The 25,622-nt window shown below is 44.4% G+C and overlaps 1 protein-coding gene across 2 annotated transcripts in view; it reads right to left on the bottom strand.

Moving 5' to 3' along the window:
• hivep3b (HIVEP zinc finger 3b) overlaps positions 1-25,622 on the bottom strand; it is a 54,113-nt gene that overhangs the window by 13,743 nt on the left and 14,748 nt on the right. The window contains exons 2-4 of one of the 2 annotated variants that reach the window (XM_033640675.2): positions 10,460-10,505; positions 861-3,216; positions 229-521 (exon numbers count right to left, since the gene is read on the bottom strand). In XM_033640675.2, the coding sequence (XP_033496566.1) occupies positions 229-521; positions 861-2,865 (2,298 nt within the window). In that variant the 5' untranslated portion in view covers positions 2,866-3,216; positions 10,460-10,505. The remainder of the gene's footprint in view (positions 1-228; positions 522-860; positions 3,217-10,459; positions 10,506-25,622) is intronic. The other variant, XM_033640674.2, reaches the window with a different exon arrangement.

Here is a 25,622-nt window from a genome sequence, read left to right as displayed (position 1 = left end):
TCCAGGCGGTGGCTCAGCCACCTCCATGTTGAGAACCGTGTGCACACAACCTGAACCAGACTTTTAGACATGCTCTCAATGTCATATACAGCTCCTTTACATCAATGCATGTTTCACATTTATTTGAGGGGAAGGAGAAGAAAAACAAGTAAACAAAACCGAGGCCGTTGAACTGTTTCAAGAATAAGAAATTAAATAGCCTAATGCTACTTTAAATATATCATGTACCTTGGATGAGGATGCCATCACTGGTGGTGACACAGATGGCATGTCAGCATCAGGCTCCGGAGTAACAAGGATCTCTGGCACTTGGATGTTTGGCTGGCGGATGAGGCGAGATGTAGAGGGTGATGGTTTTGGCTCGGGTTGTTGTGTTTGCTGACTCTCTCTGAGTTCTGGTTCCTGACTCTCCATGGATATGCTCTCCTGCTTCTCAAAAGAGCTTGTGTGTTGGATGACAGACACACCCTTCCTGTCCTGCTGCTGCTGCTGTTGTTTTGGCTCAGTCTGTAGAGAAACACCTAGAAACAAAAAAAAGAAAAAAAAAAAAGTTAGCAACCATTTTATCTACTGGTATACTGCTTTTTAATGATGACATTTCATTGCTTTTGCGCTTCATTCCTTTAGCTGTGGCGTAGCGTAATTTCACACAGTAGTTTTGCCTTTCATTTGTTTTCTTTGCTTTACATTTCTGATGTAGATGCAGATATGTGCCTGTTATTTTTATATTTCCTTCACTATTCAAGTTTCTCAGATGCTGAAAGAGGACAAAAAAAAGCTACAACAGAAAAGAAACTATAACTCATGCAGGATAATGTTGTTATAATTTGATCTGCTGTTGAAGGGATACATAAACAAACCTGAGAGAGCCTGGCTGTGCTCTGGTCTGCTTGGCACAGGAATGAGGCCTGCAGAGCTGCCTGACATGGCTACAGAACCTGGGCTGGGAGGATCCTCCTCTAGACTTTCCTCTTTCCTCCTCTTCCTCACCGCCATGGCCAACGCTCGGAACTTATAGTGCATCATCATCTGGGGGCGATCCTCCCTGCATGTTTTGCTTGCATCCCCGCTCTCTTGCTCCAGGGTTTGCAGTCCTGGGCATTTGCCTCTGTGGGTCTCGTAGCCTTCGCTGTGTTGGAAGTGGGCCCCACATGCTTCACATTCAAACAGCCCCGGACTCTTTTGCTGTTGTTGTTGCTGTGGCTGCCTGGCTTGTTCAGCGCTTCTGGCTGAGGAGGAGGAAGTGGGGCCAGCCTCCTCCAGCATTAGCTCAGCTCCCAGTGGAACTTCTATGGCAGGCTGGCGCCTCAGCATACGCTGGGCATGGCCAACCCTCATCTCTGCTACCACCGCTTGCTGCTCATCGAATGACTGGCAGAGACGGTAACCTCTGGGAGACATGGTGCCAGAGGTGGAGGGTTCTCCTTGGCTGGTGGAGGATGGCATTGAGTGGCTTCTGAGCAGAGGCACCCCTGACAGCTCCTGGGTACCCGCAGGGTCTGCCTCAGGATTGTGGAAGAGCCTCAAACCACTGGGGCCAGGGGCCTCTCCTTTGGGATCAAATGCGTAGGGATCTTTAGGGGTGGTAAATTTTGGTGACTCCATGCTGCTCTTCCTGGACAGAGAGGAGCGTCTAGGCTTCACACTGTCAATCTCACTGGTGTCTACTACCGCTTCATTGATAGTGATGAGCTTGGTAATATGTTCTATTACTTGTGTTTTGGGGACAGCGAAGGGAATGTTCTTATCCTCTGTTCCTGAGGATGAGGAAAGTGAAGAATGAGGCTGCTGCTGATGGGGACTGCGCTGTTGCCCTCCCAGTCTTCCATATTTCCCTAAAATAATTTCTGCGTAGGTTTTGGCACTGGCACTGGGAGGGCTAACTTGGGACAAGTCAGTGCTGCCTGACCCGGAGAAGTAGCCAGACTCTGTGCTGCCCTTACTGCCAGGGCCTAGAGAGGAAGATGAGGTGGAGAGGGAGGAAGAGGGAGGGTCATCTGGAGAAGCCATCGGGCCACGTTTTCTTTCACTGAGCCTCAGTGCCAGCCTTTGCTTGACAGCCTGGGAGTCTTCAGGCCTCTGGCTCTCCTCTGAGCCTCCCAGCGGCTCCTTACCGCCTTTCCTCTGCTGGCCCGACATCTCCTTAGATTTCCTGTGTTGGCCCGTCTCCTCTTCAGACTCTGTGCTTTCTCCCTCTGTGTGTTCCTCAGGGTCTTCTCCAACGCCACTGCCCTCTGGTCCACTCAAACTGGGCTCATCACGGCTGGACGCCAGGCCCGCTTTAATGCGATGGGCATGGGACTTGCGGTGCTTGTACAGGTTGCTCTTGGTCTTAAATGAAAAGCCACAGGGGACACAAGGGTAGGGTCTTTCTCCCGTGTGGGAGCGAATGTGTTTCTGAAGAACGCTTGGCTTGGCACATGGACGGCCACAGTAAGTGCACACATATTTCCCTGGTTTTTGGGGTTTCTTCTCCCCTTTTCTGGGTGAGCTGACCCCCTCTTGGCCCTCTTGGCTGGGCTGAGATGGGACCCCATGACCATGCTCACCCCGGGAGGAGGAAGTAGATGGGAGGGATGAGGTTGATGGGGAAGCCGGAGAGAAGAAGCTGCCTCCTGAGGGACCTGGGGTGTCTGGATGCTGCCATGCTACTGCTTGCTGCTGCTGTAACCGAAGCAGAAGGTCAGTGCGCTTGGGTTGGCGGTTTTGCAGGCGGCCCAAAGCTCTGTGTACGGGGCGAGGGTTAGGAGGCTGCTGGGGCTGCTGAGGTGGACAAGATCCTAGGGAGGATTCAGCTGTCACATGCTGCTGCTCTTGCCTTCCAGAGCGCTCCCCATCAGGCGGACGGCTGGGCTCAGCCTCCATAGAGTGGGGAGGAGGCCTCACAGACACACAAGGAGGGGCTCTCGGAGCCTCATGGGGCTAACCGCATGGCAGCAGAGAGGTCAGAGGCAGGGGAACATTGACAGACTGAGTTGTAAATCACAACGGAGGGCCTTTTTCAGCGTGGGCCTAGAGTTATTGAAGAGGACCAAATGAGGCATCATTAAAAGGTGCCCTGGAGCTGCACAGTTGCAGGTAAACATGGATCATCTCTCTGTACAAAGCAGTTCTGCTTCTGTCCAGCCTCAGCCATTCTAACAGCCCTCCCAAGGTCCTCTCTGCATCTCCTTTGTTGGTTGTCAAAACTGTTGGCCGTTCAGCTTCTGAATGGGTCTAAAGAAACACAGAAAAAGACATGAAAGGACTGAGTTACAAAAGTGGAAACATATTTGCACATTTAGATTCTTTAAAAAAGCTTTTGCCACAAAGAGCTACAGCACGGCAAAGTGCTGGAAAATAATTCATAGTTCTATTTTTTGCCTCCTAAAAGTTTTTCTAAATAAAAGCAAAACAACAAAGATAATAAAGAAAGGTCGGTTTGCTACAAAAAAAAAAAACAAAGCACAGCAAAACACTTAGGACCTTTGAAGACATGGGCGTGGATTTCAGAGGAATGCAGGGGGCACGTCCCCCTCAATATATAGAACATGTGCGTTTGTCCTACCCAATAAAAACATGAAAGTAGCAGAGGACTTTTTAGATATTAACGTCATAAACTGATGCAAAAGCGGTACAAATTTACTCGAAGAGGACCCCCTCATTTCTTAAGTATCCCCCTGATACTGAAAAGAAATCTACGCCCTTGTTTGAAGATGACTTTTTGTCATCCTGAAGGTTTCCAAAAAGCCTGGCATGCAGTCTGAAAAAGAGTTATGCTGGTGGAGCAGAAGGCCAAAATCATTAGTGTCCTATTATCAAACTGCCTATTAAAAATTGCCCCCACATATCATAGGATGACGAATAGGGTTACATTTCCAGGTGTAGTGCTGAGTGGGGTCAGTGTTGTAATGAGAACATTAGCAAGGTAATTGCATCATCAACACATTATTGCTCTCATCTGTCCTGGCTTCAACTCTTAATAAGCAGATAGTGCGCAGTGATTCAGAGGACAGACGCACACACCTACTGTTAATCTATTAAAAAATGTGAGGTCAGGATGTTCTGTTATTGGCGCCATGGTGATCTGAGCACACAGGCATCTAGTATATGCATGCTCACATACTGTATAAACACTTATCTAAATCTCATTTGATACTAGATAAAAAATTATAAACTCCCTTCAATCGTGACACATCTAATTCACATCTGACCCATGGCTGGCCCACTCTGCAGGAGTCAGAGCAGCTCAGGGCCAGTCAGGCAACATCCACAGAACAGGCACCAACAGAGGAGACCACAGTGTCAGGGCAAGGAGTCAAAACAAATGTTGGAAATATAGCCTATGCTTATCTGATCTGGCACTAAAGCTAAAGGGGGTAAATGGAGGGGGTGCTGTTTTCTAGTGAATAAAGGGATTTGACAGTTACTGGGTTTCAGCCTACGCCCCGCACACTCTGCTGTTACACAACCACCAGAGTGCAGTGTTCATGAAGGGGCCAAGAGTGGCTGCTTGTTATGAAGCCCGTTGTGAAACTGAAAACTTTTATCAAGACAGATCTACTTTAATATTTCCCACTCACACACTCTTAAGAGAGCTGATGGAGACTTGCGGGTGTGACGAAATCTCCTCTTTTATCAAGATGTATGTTCCGTAATATTCCCCACTTACTACAAATCCGGCGCTGAGTCTCAACTGGAGACACAGGATTCTTGTATCGCGGCCAATCAAAACACATTCTGGGAATGGATGGAGCCAATCATAACATTTTCACTGAGCAGCCATGCCCAACTGCTGACAGTCCCAGCGCAGGCTCATCCAGAGTATCAATCATCGCCTGACACTACTTGCGACCCCCTCGACTGTCAAACTCTAGAGATCAGCGCTCAGTGAAGGAGGACGCCGTGTGTGTTCACCTCACAGCTGTAGATCTCTGTGATGGTGTAGACAGCATGCACCACCTCTGACAGTAAAGTGCATGCCAAGAGAGAAGATAACAAGGGATTGATAATGCTAAGGAGCAACTACAGAGACAGGCTGCAGGGAGATAAGAGATAGAAAATGCATGGATGTTCTATAATATTAGAGCTATGCATATGAAGGAGTAAGAAAGATGAAGTAAGAAGAGGCGGGGAGGAGAGAAAAGACTGAATCAGTGATCCAGTGGCTGAGTAAACAGGCCCAGCAGAAGACTGCAGCTCAAGGTGCCAGCGGTGGCAAGGCAGCACTGACAGTTTTTTTTTTAATGAGCCACACTTTTGCTCTCTCCATATGTCTAAAAAAAACACTCTGCACAGTCAGCCTTCATTAGAGCCAGTTTACAGTAGGAGAAAAAAAAGAGAAAGAGAATCACTCTTCCTCTTGGAAACAACTTGACAGATTCTCGACTCCGTCTCCACATATCTCCACATCTGCTGAGGGCCGATCATCTGTTAAGTGTGTGTTTCTCCAAGCAGACCAGCGCTTTGATTACAGCAGACTTTTACCATCAACACACAGCAATTAGGCAGCATAACAAACCAAATCAACACCAATTATAATTCACTTCTCTCTTTTCATTTGCTAGTATTCCACCGTTTCAGCTGTACAGGAAGACTTTTGTATGGCGGTGGAAGCCTTTTCTGTCTTGAGCTGTTGAGCTGGAGGGGCACATTACTCTCCAGAGGTACATGTTAGTAAGTTAGATCACGGAAGAATGGAACATGCAAAGGTGCTATAAATCAGATCCTGACTGAAAACAGTTGCTCCTTATTATATGATATAAAAACTATGGCTGCATGATATATCCTTTCAGCATTGACACTGCGATGTGCCTATGCGCTATAGTCCCCATGCATGTAAGGCAAATTAACTTAAACATGTTATGCTACAACTTTTTTGTTGCTTTATACAAAAAGAAAACTTGCACGGTTCTCATTCATCGACTGATGTTACTGCCCAAGCCTGAGACTCTTCTGTGTCTCTGTATGTTTGTGTTTGCATGCTTTTCCAAAGCTAGAGTCACCAAAAAGTGTCCAGGTTCCAGTACAGTTGTAAAAATTGCTGTGTTTTGTGTTCACTGCACAGAAGTAAAAACACATCTCTTTAATGCAATGTAATCATGATGTCTCCTGACCATTTTTCACCGCAGAGCTGCCAGATACCAGACTGTAAAAGATAGTTCCCAGCTACGAGCCAGGCTAAAGCTCAAGTTTTTGGGCTTTTTGCCTTTAATGACAGGACAGTTTTGAGTGTGAGAGAGAGAGAGGGATGACATGCAGCAAAAGGCCATGGGCTGGAATCAAATCCGCGACCAATGTGGCAAGGACGTTACCTTAGCACATAAGGTGCACGCCATATCCACTGAGCTACTGAGCTCTCTGCCAGGTTAAAGCTAATTGAGTTAGCCAAAGGTAGCCAGAGGTCTCCCAGCTAAGGTTTGGAGTCGCAAGGCTGGAAAGGTGACATTAACACCAACATTATACAAGAGGCTTCTGTCTGATATACAACCGAAGCACGTAGTAGTCAACCACAACCTGAGAATGATCAAGGAGCGGAGCAACATACCAGAGCCCCCTTACTTAAGGGTAAGCAACATGCATTATTAATATGACATGTTAGATCGTTGACTTTAGCCTGGATTGATAGAAGATGATTATGTGAATCTATGGTGTCATGATGAGTCAACCGGTTTATTAAACTACCTAATTTCCCCCTCCTCTCCGTCAGGAAAGTCTGCTTATAATATTATCATCATATTCATTCTCTTTGCAGATGCACTCCCCTACAAAATCCCACCAATAATTGGAATGATTAATTATTTCCAAATAGAGCTACTCAAGTTTTTTCATATAGCAATATATACTGCAGAAAAAGAAAATATTGCAATGTCATGTTTTTCTAATATTGTGCAGCCCTGTTAAAAACAGTAGATAAAGAGAGGGGGTGAAAGATGGGTAAAAAGCAGGGCTGGATGTGAAGAAGAAGAAGAAGAAGAAGAAGAAGGATGATGATGATGCTGTGAATAGAAAATAGAAAGACTGAGCAGGAGGGAAAGCACAAGAGCAAGACAAATTGTCTCCCTCAATCCCCCTGTAATAAATGTCTTTGCTCATGTAGTCAGTTATCAGAGTGTAAGTTTAATGATCTCTGGCGTAGCTGTTGATGCAGCCCTTAAACAGGGCGATTAGATGGTTTTAAGGTTGGGGAGAGCATTGCTTACATTATTCATGGCAGTCTAGACTGCCAGCTCTGAGCGGGGAAACACACAGTCAGGGCGCTGCCAGGAAGAAGGAAAGCCAGAGTCTAGCCTACATTAAGCCAAAACACACACTCACACACACCCTACAGCGCACATGCAGTGTACAGTACTACTCTCCCCAGAGCCATGAACACACAGCAGGCCTGGCTCTGACACATCTGACCAGCCAATCAGCTGCAGTGCCCTGAGGTGACCTACCCCGGTTGCACTCAACTGATCCTCCTGCTGTGTGATGTGGGGTTCACACAGGCATTCCACACAGATGACTTCTTATCAACAGCGCCTATTACATGCAACACTTTAACGCACTGTGGGCTAATAGAAATCAGTTGACGCTGATACCGACACACACAGGTTATGTAAAATTGCCTAACCTTATCAATGAGGGAGGGGCGAGGACGTTCTTCACTCTGCTCTATTTTTAGGCAGAGGTGAGAGCAGGAAGCCACTGATGCAGCTGTTAAACAGTGTTATGTTGTTTTGTTGGAGGTGTCGAATCAAAACCACAAAGCTAATATTAGTAACAGTTTGCAAAATGACAAACTGTGAACACGGGAGCATTTCACCCACCTCCAGCCTGCCATGACCCTGTGTATGATACATCACAGAGCAGTCTCGTGGCATATGCTGGGATTTGTTGTGTGAACTAGATTCTGGTGTCTGCGCCTGAAATGTGATTAACAACTGGTCCGCAGAGAGACGAGAATGACTGAGGAGCGTGTGTGCATGCAAAGGGGCTTTGTCAGCAGAAACAGGCACTGATGCAGGTACCTGAGGGAGCCCTGACACACTCCACATCCTTCACACACGTGCTGTCACGCACACTGTCTCCTTTCATCATCTCTGTTGTGTCTATCAAGTCCAGCAGCTCTACTTCAAGAACTACAAATCCCATCAAACAAACATTTAGCTCAACTCCTGCTCAATAAGTAGCACAGGAGCTTTGCAGCAGTTTTACAGTTAAAACTTCATTATCATGCACAGGAGAGAATACGGCCGGGTAGAGTTTGTGTTCATTTCCTCATCAATACCAAGACGCATTCATGCAGCTGGTAATGATGACGGATAAAAATATGGGCTAAACATTAAATTACCTTGTGTCCTGAGAACAGATAAACCCTCTTAAGTGCTTTTTAAGAAATCTGCTGTCATACCCCTCCAAACACACACACAAACACACACACACATCTCTCTCTCTCTCCATTCTCTCTTACTGGCGGTAGCCTGGTGCAGGTTCCCATGGAAACCAGCCTACTCTGAGCAACGGCAGATGGAGAGGGAGCTGGAGGTCTAAATTTATCTCCCAGCATCCTTTCTGACTACAGACGCACACTGGCAGCAGGAAGTAAGGAGGGGAAATGCTTGGCCTCGGCATGCATTGACAAGCTGGCATGACCCTTGACATCTAACCCCCCTTCAAGTGACGACGGGTTGACATCACAGCAGATGAATATATGCAGTACCGTCTGCGACAGCCTGAGCTGCAAGGGTCATAATCTCAATGACGCGATACAACATTTGATACTGTACAGGAGGCTCTGCAGCGTTCCCTAAGTGTAAGGTAAATGGAAAGTTACCTCACAGTCTTTCCCCTGCTGCCGCCACCAAAACAGAGCTGTCAATCAAACCCCAAATCCTACACTGTCACACTAAAATCACAGAACCGCGGGAAGAAACACTTTGGTTTGACAGTAAATGACTAAAAAAGAAACCCAGACGCTGGATAGAGTCTAAAATCCTCAGAGGCCACAATCACACTCACCACGGGATATCACTGCTGTCAGTAGAAGCCGCTCACTAAGGAGGACGATGTCTGAGAACCCCCCCCCCCAAAAAAAACCACCACATACCAGAGCTCTCACTCACTCTCTCTCAGCTCTGTGCGGGATGCATCGGGATCGCTGCACCTCTGAGGCAAGAGGGTGTTGAGGAGGATTTCGCAGGGCTTTGATAAGACTGGCAGTTCACAGCCGTCGCAGTGTTCACTTTGATTAAACACAAGCCAGTGAACTGCAGGTCAATACCGGCCTTTAAATCAAACATGAGTGGCACGGCGCAGCTGGGTAATGCACACCTCAACGGCGGGAGAAGAGTTTTAATAACACCCCTGGCAGGGGAAAACCTGCTCCTTTTGGTGACATAATCAACTGTAAAAACAAACTGACCACAACTTGGACTAAAATGCAGGTTGCTGGGTTTTTCCCGTCGTTTTATTTGTGTCCAGGGAATTCACGGCTGGAAATCGTCTTTTCGTAGTCACTGAGTTAGTCAATTTCTTTTTTTAATTTAACCAGGGAATCCCACTGAGACTGAAAATCTATTTTACAAGAGAGACCTGGCCAAGGTAGCAGCCAATCAAAACGCATTTAAAATGCAACGAATACAACATATAATACAAAACATAGTGGCCTCTCAAGAAAAACAAGCACATGTCTCTATCACCACATTCTTTATGATGCCCTTAAAATCCGATGGATATAAGTGTTTCTAATTTCTAATTTCTAATTTGAGATAGTTTTGAAGATTGTTCCATGTCCAAGGTGCAAAGGGGGAGAGTGCAGTTTTCCCCACATCTGTTAAAACCTGGGGTACATTAAATGTAGCATAGCTGGTAACTACCAGAAATTATGTAGTCAAAATTTTGGTCTCAGAGGGGCTTTAATCTGATTGGACAGGAGCTCTATCCTCAGCTACTCAATTCACAAAATTTTCTGAATTACCAGAAAAAAGGGAGAAACATGAGGCAAGATTGCTCCTCTAGAACATTTAATAGGAACTCTGTACCACAAAGGAGACTCTTTCGCACTTTAAATAAATCTGTGAAGTTCAGTCTTGCATCATAACGTCCATATGCTTCAGTGACGCCCTGTCACGTGCTAACTCAGGTATGTTGTTTATGAGAAACAAAGTCTTCAATATCCACAAATTGAAATCCTTGTACCTTAGAAAATACTCTTGGGTGCTATGGCTCCAGATTATAAGGCACCAAATGACAAATCTGCAATAAATCTATCAGATGTACACACACACTTGGAATAACTAAATAACTCATTTGCCATAGCTGTCTAGTAAAGTAATATAAGGAGGGAAAGGGGGGGGGGGGCTGAGAAGAGAGCGTAAGACAGAGATGGATTTAAACAAGAGAGGAAGACAGCGAGAGAGAGAGAAAGACGGAGAGTGAGGGGAGGCGGGTGCAGAGAGAGAGAGAGAGAGAGGGAGAGAAACAGAGTTTAGATTACCTGACAGAGCAGTCTGGTCTTCCCCCTCAGAGACGCTTCACAGGCACTGTGAGACAAGCAGGGAGAGCCAGAGAGTGAGAGCGGATATGACTGTTTGAGTGGGTGTGTTGCAGAGAGAGAGAGAGAGAGAGAGAGAGAGAGAGAGAGCGAGAGAGAGAGAGAGAAAGGGAGAGGATGGGGGTGAGGCAAAAAAAAATGTGTGATGGAGGGAGAGGGAGAGGGAAAGACAGTAAATGAATGTTTCCACTGTACAAATGTAAGGGGGGGGGAGGAGGTAGATGCGGTAGCAAGAAGAAACTAAAAGTGACTCATATTCCCATAGCATGAGTAACATCTCTAGAAAATCACACTGTCCTCTCTGAAACCACAGTTGTGACATCAGTTGTTTCTGATTGCACCCAAAATGCACGACGAACCAGGAAACCAAAAAACATGCACGCACAGACTGAGGACAGGAGCTGCTGTTTCTTAAACTTGCATGCCTTCGGTGGCACACTGTGGTGGCACGCTGCCGATAAGATTACAAACAGGTCTTGCACGGGGTTTTCCCCCGCCACACAGAGCCCTGAGGGCGATTCCTTGCAATTATCACCTCCTTATCAGCAAAGTTATGTTATTATAGTGGTAGGTGGAAGAAAACAAAACATGACAGCCTCTTCTTCCTCAGTGACAATCCCTCTGCCTACATGAACATGTCTCTTTTACGTACAATCTTCCAGTTCCAGCCACCGTGCTGCATCTGTAAATGAATTCCAGAGTGGCATCCATTCAAGCAAGCCCCCGCATTACGCAGAACTTGGGCTAGGCCTATCAGCGGTGCAACACGAGAGAGAGGGAGAGGGAGGGAGGGAGAGAAACAGAAAGAGAAAGAGAGGAATTGAGAATGAACGGAGGTCCTGCTGTTCCATAGAGCTTTGCCTCACTGGCAGAGCACAGGAAGTGTGAGTCACACGCTCTAAAATAAACACACTCACACAGCGACGAGCCGGCGCACAGAACGAGCGGATGGCTAGGCTGCTGATCAGAAGGCGGGCAGGGGGAACATAGATCCTCACAGGCCAGCAACACGTGGTGGCCTGGTGGGACTCACAGCCAGATGACAGGGCGCGTCAAAAAGGAAAAGACGTGTCCCTCCCTCTCTGAAAGAACAATTAGCTTTGTTTGTCTCTTCAAACTCATCTAACCATACACCTGCTCGTTTACTCTCCTTATCAAATGTTTCCCTTTCCTCTTCTCCTGCACTGTTCACATGTTCCCCCTATTCTTCCTCCTCTGCTCTGTGTTTCCTCTCCTATTTTATTTGGTCCCAGTCAATAGGAGTGTTGTTCAGGACTTGGTGATTACCCCTGGCTCCGTGCGGCTGCTGGCTGACTGCTGTATGAGACTGTGCTGGCCTGATGCTGGGCTACTCTACAGGCTGCTGGCTTTGCTGGGGCCGAGGCACTGTATTGTGTCCGCCTGAATGTGCTCATTGTCACCCTTTACAGCACGCACCTTCTATACTGTACTTCCCTGTGAGGGACCTTCACCCATCCGTCATCCCTTTGTCCTCTGTTCCTCAGACTGAGGGGTTCTGACGGGAAGGTTGGGAGCGAGGCAGAGGCCCGGGAACAAAACTGCCACTGTGGCGATGATTGACAGGAAAGTTGCTCTACACAGACGTAACGATTAGCGAGGCCGGGGACCGGCCTGCAGACATGCAGTCTGCTTAGAAACTAGAGAGAGCTGGGAGGTATCAAGTTGAACAGCCCTGCAAGCAACAACAAGGGAAGATAATAAATTTGAAGGCTAGCATCAAAATGGGAAGTGCGAGGATCATGAGGGTGTGAAGGCAAGCTTTCATGATGCTATAATAAATGGTAACCATATGCTAACCACTGGCCCCAAGCAAGTCAGGCTCACATTATGCAAAGCTCTTCTCATTTACAGTAAATGGAAACAAGGGCTCCCCTGTGGTATGGTCACGTGACGTGATTTCACATATATGACACACACTTACCTATACAATATAATGCAAAGGCAAGCAACACCTAAAACGCACACATCATGCTTTATAAGAAACTCCATGTTGTTTTGGAGCAGCCGCAGACTATAATTTAGACCAAATGAGCGGTTTGCGCATTTACAGACAACCATACAGATGACATATTTTTGGACTTTCACCCCATAAACTGCAGACACAGGCAGTAAAACAGGCAAATATGGGAGTATTCAGAGAGGGTTCTCTCTGTTCTGAGGGCGGATTATTTCAGACGTGTGGTCTTCCAGTAAACTGACCCCGGTCTGTCCATAAGGCTGTGGTGTTATGATAGAAACAAAACCCATTTAAAGAGGGAGCCCACCTAGTGTATAAAAGCCACTGTGTCTCAGTATTGCTTTACCTGTTTACATTTATGTAAAAAAGAAAAAAACTGGGGTCAAAGAAGACATCCATCTACCCAACTGGGCCCAGTCTTCTGGCATGTCAAACCCCTAAATCCAAGGCATTACTCGGGTAGATTTAGCTGTGTCTCTTCCTCCACTTGAAAATGTAACAATGTAGAATTTTAATGCATCTTATTTGACGTAAAGTTTAATCACAACACTTTTCTCCCAACGTACAGCTAATACGGTTTAGTCATGGCTCCAGCACACTGATGAGTGTGTGTTATTGAGTAGACAAGTGAGCATTGTGCAACTCATGTCATATATATAGAGAGCTGGGGGAATGTCCAAATATTTTATCAACAGGATCACTATGATAACAAAAACCTTGCTTTTAGTCATGTTACCAGCGCAACTCAAGGGTCGTCAATATCAGTCTGTCAGTTGGTTGGGCGGTCCACTACTTTGGTCCCAGTGGTAATATTTACACAACTATTGGATGGCACTTATGGCTCCCAGAGGATGAATCCTACTGACTTTGGTGACACACTGACTTTTCTTTTGGCATCATCATGAGGTAAGGTTGTGTTTCTTTGGTAAACGTCTCAACAACTATTAAAAGGATTTCCATGAAATTTGGTCTAGACATTAATGTTCCACCTCTGGATAAAATGTAAAAACTTCAGTGATGCCCTGATCTTTAATGAGGCGCCATCAACATTTCAATGTCCAGCACGATGACCAACTTGCCAATTGATGCAAAAACGACTTCCCATCAGCCTCAGCTATACTTCGTGTTTAGTGCTAATTAGCAAATGCTAGCATGCTAACACACTAAACTAAAATGGTGAACATTGTAAACAATATTTCTGTTTAGCATGAGCATGTTAGCATGCCGAAATTAGCCTTTAGTTTAAAGCAGTACTGCAATAAAAGATTCATCGATTTAGCACTCTCGTACACCACTGTTGGACTCACAGTGGACAGATAAAAGAAAAAAAGGGCAGCCATATGAGAACTCTGCCTGGATATGTCAGTTTTTGAGTAACAAAACTATGGCTTAAATCAGGAATATCTAATCAAAGACTAAACTGGGCAGTTATGTTTTCGATTCAGTTTGTTGGTTTGTCTGGTTATTAGCAGGACTACGGAAAAACTACTGGCTCCATTTTCATGAAACTTGGCGGAAGGGTGTAGCCTGATCCAAGGAACAACCCACTAAATTTTGGAGTGGATTCAAACTGCAGCAGGGATACACAATTTTACTTTTGTTAACATTGTGAAAAAGGGCATTTGGTCTTGGTGGAATAAATGCCATACATCTTAAAATCAAGTAGATTGTAATAAAGTTCAATAGTGAAACAGAGCCATGTTTTTATTTGTTCCTCAGGCCTTAAGTTCTTAAACAGGTAATACACAAGCACAGGGGTCGGCAGCCTTCACTATCAAAAGAGCCATTTTTGACCAAAAATAATATAAAAAATCTGTCTGGAGCCGCAAAACATATTAAGCCTTATAATGAAGGTAACACAGCCTATTAAATCTAAATTAGCCAGTCAACATGTTGGTGAGGATTCTCAGTCATCCAGGTGATGGTAATTCCAAGTGCTTTATCGTAGGCAACTGGACTTGCTTGAGTTTCTAGAAGACATTTCACCTCTTACACAAGAGTCTTCAGTTCCGAACTGAAGAGGCCTTTTTCATGAGAAGTGAAACGGCCCTAAGAAACTCAAGCAGGTCCAGCTGCAACGATATAGCACTTAGAATTAGCCTGTCAACATTACTAATAGGTCTAAATGAGCATTCATTAATTTGCTTTACTATTTATGATGATTTGGAACTTTAACTTTGCAGAGCCGGTGGTAAAAAGCACACAAATGCCTTTACACACAATTAAATGTGGTTTTGTTCCAAAACTTTGCCATCTTTGGATTTGGAATCCATAGTTAGCCAAGCTAGGGAGACTCAAGATCACTGTAGCCAACGCTATTGGGATCTGACACTGGGCTGAAGACAATTGACGTACATTTTAGTTGCCGAAATGTTAAAACTTTTTTTTTAATTCAGTGTATAGGCTACACATTTTTTAGGATTTTTTTTTGTCAAAGCTGAAAGGAGCCACTGAAGAGGGGCAAGAGAGCTGCATGTGGCTCCAGAGCCGCAGATTGCCTACCCCAGCAGTAGCCCCTTTCCTATATGTCCTGTCGCCACTGTCCTGGTTCCAAAAGATGTCCAGCTGGTCTGGTCTGTCCCCCTCCTCCTGGTATATCACTGAGTATGTCTTTTATCTCTACATATGTCTAAATGGACCTGCACCTGTATAGTGCCTTTCTAGTCATCTGACCACTTAAGGCGCTTTTTACACTACGAGTCACATTCACACATTCACACACACATTAACACACTGGTGGCCGAGGTTACCATACAAGGTGCCACCTGCTACTCAGTTTCTAACACACTCACACACCGATGGAACAGCCACCAGGAGCAAGTTGGGGTTCAGTATCTTGCTCAAGGATACTTCGACATGCAAACTGGAGGAGCCGGGGATTGAACCGGATTGAACTGGCTCTCATAAGATTGGTATGTGTATATTTATGGTGACTTTGTGATTGTGTGATAAAATGCCTTTATGATTATGCGGCAAACCAGTTTCCCTACAGGGACAAATCTATCTAGTAACAAAACATAGCCAGTTGCAGAAATACAATGACTACGTATCACAATCCACATGCACGGGTTCCAGTAATCCTCTGGAGTAGCCTACACATGCAGTCGCTCAAACTTCACACAGAGAGCAGTCGTTACAGAGCTGTCAGGGTGGGGGTCTCATGGGCCAACTGCCACAAACGTAACACCATGTGTGTACATATTGAGTTACTAACTCAGACTGGTTTGCATAATAAGGTTATTTACTAAATGCAAATTTAAATTTGATTCAAGTAAAAATCTCTTCCTTGTGAACAGATGATGAGGCTTTATAATACTTCTAGTTTGGGAAATATATCCAGACCTAAACAGAGGTTTTATCTGGAGATTTGCATATCACAGACTGGACTATTGCCTGAGTGCACTTCTAGTTGATATTTGGTTCAGGCATTCAAATATACATTCACCCATTTTCACCCATACACATGCACAGGCAGATGTAACAGCCATGGAGAGCGGTCTTAGCCATGCAACCAACCGGCCTGCTAATGGAGTCGAGCATGCTAGTCTTTTGTTAATGCCAATCGATAAGTATCCTCAGCAGATGTGATATCCAATCCTGTAAAACACTGAAAGACTGACCACCCTCTGTTTCATTCAGCAACTCGTTTTTATCTTGAGGAGTTTCTCTGCCTCTCTTTTTCTCTGAGTCACACAGAAACGCACAATTCTCTCATTGCAGCCACTCTCACCCCCATTTAGTTCTCGATTTCAGCCTCACAACACACTCTCATTATCTTTTCCTTTTCCATGGTGCCGGAGCATTAATAAGCGCCACTGTCTTTATATGCCGCAAAGTAAACTTCATGTATATTATGAGGAAGGCTACCAGGAAATCATGTCTCCAGGGTTGCTGCGGGTAGTGATTATGGAAAGTAGCCTGGCCCTGGGTAAAGTCCCTGATTGGTAAGTGATACCATACATAGAGCTGATATATCATTAGCAATTTGCGATGGTAGTGTAAACCCAGCTATTATGGTTTATACAGTATTAGGGTTTTTTTTTTGAGTCTTAAGCGTTAGTTTTGATTCATTGCCTCAAAAGCAGAGCGTCCCTCTGACATGAAACAAATACATTAGGAACAGCAGCAGTGAACAAACAGACTCCGGGGCTTCGCAGGGAGTTACTGTAACAGAAGTGAAACAGATACACTGCCTGTCAAAGAAATCTCATCTGCCTTCGGACAGCCTCGACACCAAACATCACAACACGGCACGAGCGGTGTGCAAATGAAATAAAAGAGTGACAAAGCATGAGGGGGGGATAAATATAGAAAGAGGAACTGACATTTTCAAAAGCTGTCCTCCCTGCGCCCACAAGTTTCAGTGATGCGTGGATGTCAAGATCACAGTGCAAATTCTCCCACGCAGCATATTGTACCCGTCGTTCACAGTTGGCTGCCTTATATTTGCTCTCTCAAGTCACAGTGCAACTGAAAAGAACGGACTTGAGGCTGCGATGAGATGAGCATCTTCAGTTAAGGTGGTTGGAGAGGGGCAAAAATAAAGCTCAACCTTAGCCTTTTTTTTCTGGTAGGTTAAGGTTGGAAAGTTTTGTTGTTATCCATCAATGGAAATTTTATCTGTATTCTACTTGAATTGGAAATCTGCCTCTGCAACTGTCTGTGCACAGTCATTTTTCATTTTACAACAGCAGTAGTTTCAGTGCGGTTATTTTTGTTTTCACTGAGCTTATCTGTTTTTTTGATGAAGTCACCTGTGCGGATTCCTCCCCAGTGATGGGAAAGCCTGTACTAGTTCCTCTTTCTGCAGCTGCAGTACTGCATCCTGTGTGAAGCTGCAGCAGGTAGCACTGTGCATGACCCAGCGCCGTGCCTTATCTGCACATCTCAGTAACCTGTGACTATGTTCACTCGAGCTGTTAAGTTGGAGCTGCTGGTGCTTTCAGCGCTGCCTGCACAAACACGGACACGGGAATGTGTCAACAGGTGGAAGCTCAGCCTGAGTGTGTTCAAACACGAGGACCAGGCCGCAGAATGTATCAACACGGCCCGCATCCCCGCCTCTCCCTCTCTCCCGGCCTGGCAGAGGGTTCACCCTTCTGATCAGGGAGTTTACTCAAAGCCCGGCCAGTCCAAGTAATTGCTACCCACAGTGACAAACAACTCCATTCAGCCTAAGTGTCGGTTTACAGTTTACTCTCCCTCCTCCGCTGCGTGCCCCCACTGCCCATTCTGCCCGGTGCCACGCTGCATTAGTGGCCTGTTAACAGAGGCTCTCCTGACGCATCAACACCTCGTCAGCTGCCCTTCAAACCCAACGCACATATACAAACTTCATGTGCCATAACCCGTCTGTTTATGTGTTTGTTTCTCCGAAAGTGGAGGTGTGTGTGTGCGAGTGCATGTGTTAAGGAAAGAGAGGGAAAGAGTGCGAGACGGAGAATAACAAGATAGAGGAGAAAAACTGTGTGCAAATGCGTAGGAGAGACACAGAGACACAAAGAGAGAGACGGAGTTCTTGTACATGGTCATTTTGTCTTCTAAGAACATGGCTTGGACCTACAGTGGTGACTCTTATCTGCCAACTGAGACAATCTTATAAAAGACTATCAAATGTGTACGCAGCGTGCAGCCGCTATATCTTGAGACTGCAGCTCCAGGGCTGAGTGAGACAGCTCATCAATCACACACGACAATCAAGTGCAGCTAAAACAGTCTCTTAGTAAATCTGTGTGTGTGTGTGTGTGTGTGTGTGTGTGCGCGCATATGCTGAATTGAAATGCTGAATATGCAGAATACATGTCAACCATAAACAGCACTGAAGAGTGCTTACTGCATGCATATACTGTAGGTTTTTGTGTTTCTCTAAAATAATTATGGACATCAACACAAAAGAGGATCTGGTTCCTGAGTGCTGATGTTCCCAATGTTTCCTCTGCATACACACCCTCAAACGGTCGGGGCGACAGGCCCAGATTTCGAGAAATCCGTCTGACTCTCTCAGTGTCAAAATTAAGGACTTCCTCAAGCGAAAAGTTTTTAACTTTGGTGACAAGTCCATATGCTGGCTGTTCTCATGCACTGTTCTTACATATACCCACCAAAAGTAATGCACCGCAAGTCTTACCTACCATAAAACTTCAACTAAAAGCCTAGTCCTTTTTACTAGCCTGGTGTGGCTTTTGACAAATAGACGCCTGTCCCAAATATAGGCCCGTTGATTTCAGTGATTTAAGCAAATAATAGCCCAGGCTATTAATTTAAGTTTTACGGTAACCCACGTAATCATGACCCAATCATTTGTGTATAATTCATGTATTTGGAAAGGCTGCGATCACATGAGTAAAGAAGTAAGTAGCATAACGAGTGAAAGTCCGTGTAAGGAGGCAGGATGGGCGAGATTTACCCCAGAGGACCGGCGTTTGGATAACTGTGTGAAACTAAGTGAACACTGAGTTAATTTAAGGTACATTGTCTCCCTGTTTCTCTTCCTAGACCTAACCTACCTAACTTTATGTCAAGTACATAATGTCATTCGTAGGGTGCTTATTTGTTACTGTAGGTATCATACCAACTGTTGAATGAAGATATGTTGTTCAGTCAACACCATGGCCGAGCATTTCTGCCTTGAAACTACAGCGTACCAGTGACAAAGTCAGACAGTCACAGTTTCACATGTCACAAACCTAAGGAACCAATCCTATAACGCTACAGCGAAATGAGGGGTATCAAAGGAGAAGCCAGCTTTCAGTTTGACTTTAACTTGAACTTGTCAGAGCTGACGATCAGGAACAAGGTTTATCTAACATTAGCAACACGTTGGTTGCAGTTTGACAACAAAGTCAAGCTGAAGTCCATTGTTATCTACTACTGTTTAGAGGTTTGTGTGTTTAGTCCCTTTTACTGCCAAGATTTTCCGCGAATGTTGGGCCGTTTTGCCGGCAAGCTGCGAGTGTTTAGACACACAGAGCCGGGATGGCGAGTTGATCCGAGGTGCCCAATTTTCCACCTTGTAGGGTAGTCATATTGGCGGAACCCTTTTAGTTTAAAAAGAGCAAGGCGGCCTTCCACAACGGGAGGGGCTGTTGAAGACTTGTGGGAGGAGCTGTTGATGATGCCGCACGTGCGACCCACTGGCGGTGGATAAACAGGAAACAGCTGATAGCAGGAATTAGCGAGCAGCTAGTAGCAAGAGGGAAACGCAAACCTGACAGACACTGGAAAGATGGGCAACTGGGGAGACAAGGAATTGCACGCCCTCCTTGTCCTCGTAAACGAAGAGGCCATTAACCGTCAGATGACAGGGACGGTGAAGGACGGGCCAACTTACGAGAGAATTGCCGAAGGACTGACTAGCTGCGGCTTCCCTCTAACGTCACTGTTTACGTCACACGCTGAGCTACACGTTTTGTAACTTGCTCACGCCCCCCATTGCACAGAAAAAGGCGCATTCTGTAAACAAAAGTAGGTAGGCAGCATTTTGCTGCACTCCTCGATTTTGTTTTTATACTGCCAATGCTGAAAAAAGACTGATCGGGCTTTCCTGCAAATTTGCACAATTCCTGTTTGAAAAGGGCTTTTGATGAGCAGAGCTGAAGTTGAGTAGGCTGAGGGGCGGGGAGACAGAGGCAGGGGCCAGTTTGCATATTCATAGATGCGTGCATACTAAATGAGGCAAAGGTGTAGAGTTATAATGAAGCTATTTTAAGGCATGAAGGGATTTTTTTAATACAAAAAAATATGTAATTTTGATAAAGTTTTAGGGGGTTTAACTTTAATATCTCTCACCAGAAACAATGTCCTGACTACTAAGGTAATCCCTAGATAGATCTAGATCTAGTCTGTGAACACCGCTGACAGTGTTGGATGAATTATGCCGAATGATGTAGACGTCATCTGAAAACAAAAAGTTGCTGTACATTTTTTTTCATAAATGCAACTTTTCAGCGCTTTCAGCACCACAATAATGAGGTGGAGGCGTAAATGTCAGAGACCAATATCTCAAAACCTGGGCAAAACAAGCAAAACTTTCTGCATGGATAGGCACCAAAAATATCAGCATTATTATCAGTACTGATTAGAATCAAACCTTTAAGTAGCTTCAAAGCTACATATTAGTATCTTTCCACAGTGTGCCAGTGTCACACATGTATTCGTTACATCCAGCTTGTTTCTCACCAAACACAATAAATCATCACTCTGCTTTCACTGTGCTAATCTTATCTATACAGTAACAGTTGTCAACAACACTGTGCTAAAGAAACAGAGCCTCACTGTACTGTAAACACTAGGTCGAGAAGGCTTAAGGCGTCAAGATGAGTGTCAATACCTGCGCGCTGCTTAGTAACTAAGCACCAGGGACAAGCAAAACACTCTGGCATCCAATGTCTTTCACAAATCTCTGACTACAAGGAAGTCAGGTTAGTGTAAGAAAAAGTTATTTGCTAATTTTGCTTGCTAAAATATTGGGGAGCACCTTCATGAGTCTGCACTGTAAGCCAAACATGGTCCACCCCACTGCAAACCAACTGGCCCACTTTGCATTAGCAGACGGACAGAAATGTGTCAGTGGCTGCACTCATTGTTGCTGGGAGGTGCAGTCTAGTCTGGCCACGAGGGAAGGCCACACACAGCCTGGTCTGGTTCCAGGGCAGCAAACCCAAATTCCTGCACACTGCTCCTGAATGAAATCAAATCATATACATTATATGACACGCACGTTATAGATGGAACATTATTCTCCCCCCTTGACCAGCTAGACTGTTCAAATCGCTCCGGAAGGTAAGCGAGCCCCCTAAGGTCACGTGACCCCACATTAGGGGAATTAGCGGTGCATTCCTCCAGCTGTCATCACCTCATAAAGATCTGGTTAGGAGAAACCTGACTCTGAAAGCCGGCTCGCCACCTCTCTCTCTCGCTTCCTCTCCTCCACACACAAACCCTGCTCGTCCTCAGAGCTGCATCCTCCTGCCTGCGAGCCTGATCATTTGAATACAAAGCTGAGAAACAAAGACGTCCTTAAAATAGAGATGCTGTGGCTTTCAAAGAAGCACACTGCAGAGACACAGCCAGAGAGAGAGAGAAAAAAAAAGAGAGAGAGAAAGACAGCGAGATGAGCAGGCTTATGGCGAGAAAGTGAGACACTGTATTGATGTAGTATAGGTGGCTGGATACATTGATTTCCTGTTAGTTCTTGCCCTGTTACATACGGCTGATTTGTCATCCAATACAGGTTGAAGCAGTGTCTCTGAACATGCCCTGAGCCAGCCTTCACTGGCTTCTCTGTAGGGGTACACACATTGGATCATTGTTACCTCAGAGATTGTTTACCCACTGAGAATGTTTACTTTAAGAGCATTCTGTTATGCCAGGTTTCCAGATATCTCGGCGTAACCTCAGGTCTGCTCACCTCAGGACTGCAGACTGGGTGTCAGGCAGTCACATTTTGAAGCAAATTGGCGATTATAAAGGAAATAGCTCCGATTGTCAGCGCTGATTGGGTGATACCGGTTTGAACCTGCTGCAAAACATGCTAAATATAATTGACACCTGAAACCACACGCCCATTAATTTAATATTACGCTAACCCAAAATTACCTCATTTTACTCTCGTAGAGGCATTATTGAGCTGCTCGTCAACCACGGCTATCTCCTCCTCAAGAACTAGACTTTAGATTTTTATATCATAATAAAAACTAAAATTTTTCTCCAGAAATATCAGGACTTTCTACCACTTTATATCACTGTTTTCTCACTGCATAAGCCACCTCACGTAGTACACTGCCCTGGTTTTTAAAAAGCAAAATCATCAGGCAATTAAGCCCAAAGCTCACACATCTAATTGTTTAAACGCAGGTAGTCACAGCTTGATATGCACCAAACAAGTTAAATGCAGCGATGTGACAGATTAATAGAAGGGCAGGGGCACGCAGAGTTACTGTGGAAAATTTGTGAGAAACCAAGTGGCTTGACATCATTAGGTTTGTGTGCCTCTAAGTTTAAGTAAAAAGGTGTTAGGATTCTGAGCTGTTTGAAATAATAGATCAATATTTATAGAACACTTATTCGCATTCTGGCAGAGAGTTAGATAAGAAGATGACATGAAAGGCTCATTGGCAAAAACAGATATCTCTGTTTCATTTATAAAATCCGGTTTTTGCGTGTACAAGCCAGGGAATATCAGCCAGACTAGTAAAGCCTGTTTAGATGAGATATCTCAAAGTTTTTAAATATTCATAAATCATGTTTTTTATTGTTCTCTGAAATTAATATCAATCAAACTGGTGATTTATTCTCTAGAATGGGTCTTATCTGTTTTTGCAAATAAACTCTTCTTTTTTATTTAATATAATGCAAAGCGAGATTTGTTCATGTGCCTCGGCTCTACACAGAGCCCACGCCGGAGCCTGTGCACACGGCCTACGCCGTTCTGCTGCAGTTACACCACCAAAACACTTGTCAGTGATGGGTTTTCTGTGAAGTGCTGTAAAGTTTAGTTGATTAAACACACATTAAACATGACTTAATAGCAACAATTTCAAATTCAACTAGCTTCTCTATAACTCGCAGCATTCACAGACAAAGCACTTGTGTTTTGCTGGACACATTTTCCCCACAAATACAGCATGCTAATGTTTTTAGCACAAGCTTGTGGCATTTTACTTTTACATTGTATAAATTAGCCTAGCGACAAGTGGAGATTTCCTCTGCTCATATGAAGCCAGGATAAATCCCTAATCCCTGAAGGATAAATCACACACAAGACTTAAAATGCAATTTTAGTGGAGGCTTTACTGTCTTCACAATTTATTGTTTCTTATCTGTGAAATAAAAGTAAATTAAAGCTTCTTTACACTGAGGGAAAATGTTTCAGCTTACAAAAATTGACGGGAGGTCTGTCTTGCCGCGATGTGTAGTTAGGCTATGGCGTAGGGTAGGGCGTCGATTTGATGCATAAGTATAAATCCCACATAACTGTCACTTAGCTTAGCACAAAGAATAGAAACAGGGGGAAACAGCTGGCCTGGCTCTGTCAAATAGTAACAAAATCTGCACGCCAGCACCTCTAAAGCTCCCTCATTAACCCATTATTAATCATTTGTTTAATGTGTATAAAAACAGAGAAGATTTTTTTTATCACTGAACAGAGCAAAGCTAGCTGTTTCCCCATGTTTACAGTCCTTGTGCTAAGCTAAGTTAACTGGCTGCTAACTGTACCCTTCTATTTAATGGACACATGTGAAAGTGTTTTTAAGCAAAAATAAGTCTTTTTCAAAATGTTGGTATGAAGTACTTCGTAAAAGACAGGACATCTGAATCTTGAAAGTACATAGTCAACAGAATATGTAGCATCTATTTGTGCTTTCATGTAATGACAGCACACTGTTGTCTGTTTATTTTTTTGTGGCCGAGCATTTGTACTACGGAGATACTCGGGACAGGAACTCCCTCTTATGCATCTAACAGTTTTCTGCTGCTGTTTCATTTTCACTGATGGAATTTCAGTGTTCTGTGCTTTGAATTCATCGTCTATGTGGTCAGCACAGATAATTCAGCTGCACACCTCTTTTGTGATCTCAGTCAAAACACAACAGAAATTCTCCAAATGTATGAATTCTAATATGTACATGTATATGAAAAAGTATTAACTATTTTCCCTTTTAACCACCAAACAAACTGTACAATTGTACAGCTTGCTGATTGATGGCAGTAACTCAATTTCCATACATCTTACAGTCAACATAGCGCCTGATTTCTTGCTTTGCTGATGTAGCAGCCAACTGAAACCACACTGATGTTTGCCAAGGCAATAACATTTTAAAGTCAGAGCACACTTTTCTTTCAAGCCATTAAAAACATACATGGGAATAAAAAAGTGGTTCATCGCTGTGACTTTCTCCAGGATAAAATTCCTCTATACTCCCCTTACAATTAACAGTCTTGTCTCTGAAACACAGACTATACGTTCACACTGTTAGTAATAGAATAAACAAGTCACTAGAAGTCCGTTAATTCCCTAGAGAGCTGACCGCTGGATGACATGCATGGTTAACAAGCTCGTCAGCTGACTTTTTGTGGTCAGCAGCTGTAGATTCAGACAGATTCAGTTAGTCAGTTTCTCCTGACAGACACGATCCATGTTTCCACCACAGTTTTGAGAAAACAATACTTGGCTCTAAGTTATTTAATTGTTCTTCAGTAAATGTTTCATTATAAAGATTTAATCAGTGGTTTCAATCAAGCTATTTTAACTTAACCTCAGTTTAGAATTATTACGTTGATTAAGTTTTGCTGCTTATAAAACAAATGTCACCACTACAGAGATACAGGACTCAAAGAGCTAACTTTTCAGAAGAACAGAAATGTGTTTACAGTATATTTACATAGCAGATGAGGCAGTCATAAGCCTGAACCCACAAAACTTAAACAAATGGCAAGACGTGCTCTCCAGTGAGAGTGGAAATCTAATCTAAAGACCGAGAAAATCTAATCTGAGGACTGGCAAGTAGGATAACTTCATCTTTGAAGCAGTCTGGCTACAAATTGGAGAAAACTCAAACTGTGCATACCATCAAAGTTAACCAGCATCTGAACAAACGCAAAAAAGGGAAGGAGGTACAGAGAGGAGCGGAGCTCACCAGCTGAGGTTTGTGATTTCTGATCAAGTGAGAACACTCCCTGGATTTTACAATCAGGCACATATATATTTATGCACACACCATGTGCATACACATGCTACCAAAAATACAACCTGTCCCAAACACAACAAAATCCCATTAGGCAGGTCTTTGCAGCCCCTGTCCTGTCAGCCCACAGTGCTGCTCATTGTGGTCTGGCAAGACTCAACAGGCGCTTGGTTGAAGAGACATCATTTCACGTAGGCTGTAAGAATGATGGCTGACAGGTCTAACCTTCACTCAGACATCAACATAAACCTCCTCTCAGTTTACGAGTTCAAACGGTGTAAAACAAGGACGTAATTCACATGTCCGGCTATATATTGGCTTTGTGGAATTCAGTGGTCCCTATGATATTACACTGATGATATTTAAAAAATGCTATAAACTTACCAGGGTGAGGTAGCTACAATATAAAGTTTATTACTAGATAATTACAAGATGAAGTTAG

This window comes from Epinephelus lanceolatus, chromosome 10 (genome assembly GCF_041903045.1).
Source record: "Epinephelus lanceolatus isolate andai-2023 chromosome 10, ASM4190304v1, whole genome shotgun sequence".
Taxonomy (NCBI): Eukaryota; Metazoa; Chordata; class Actinopteri; order Perciformes; family Serranidae; genus Epinephelus; species Epinephelus lanceolatus.
This window is presented reverse-complemented; position numbering and strand designations above follow the sequence as displayed.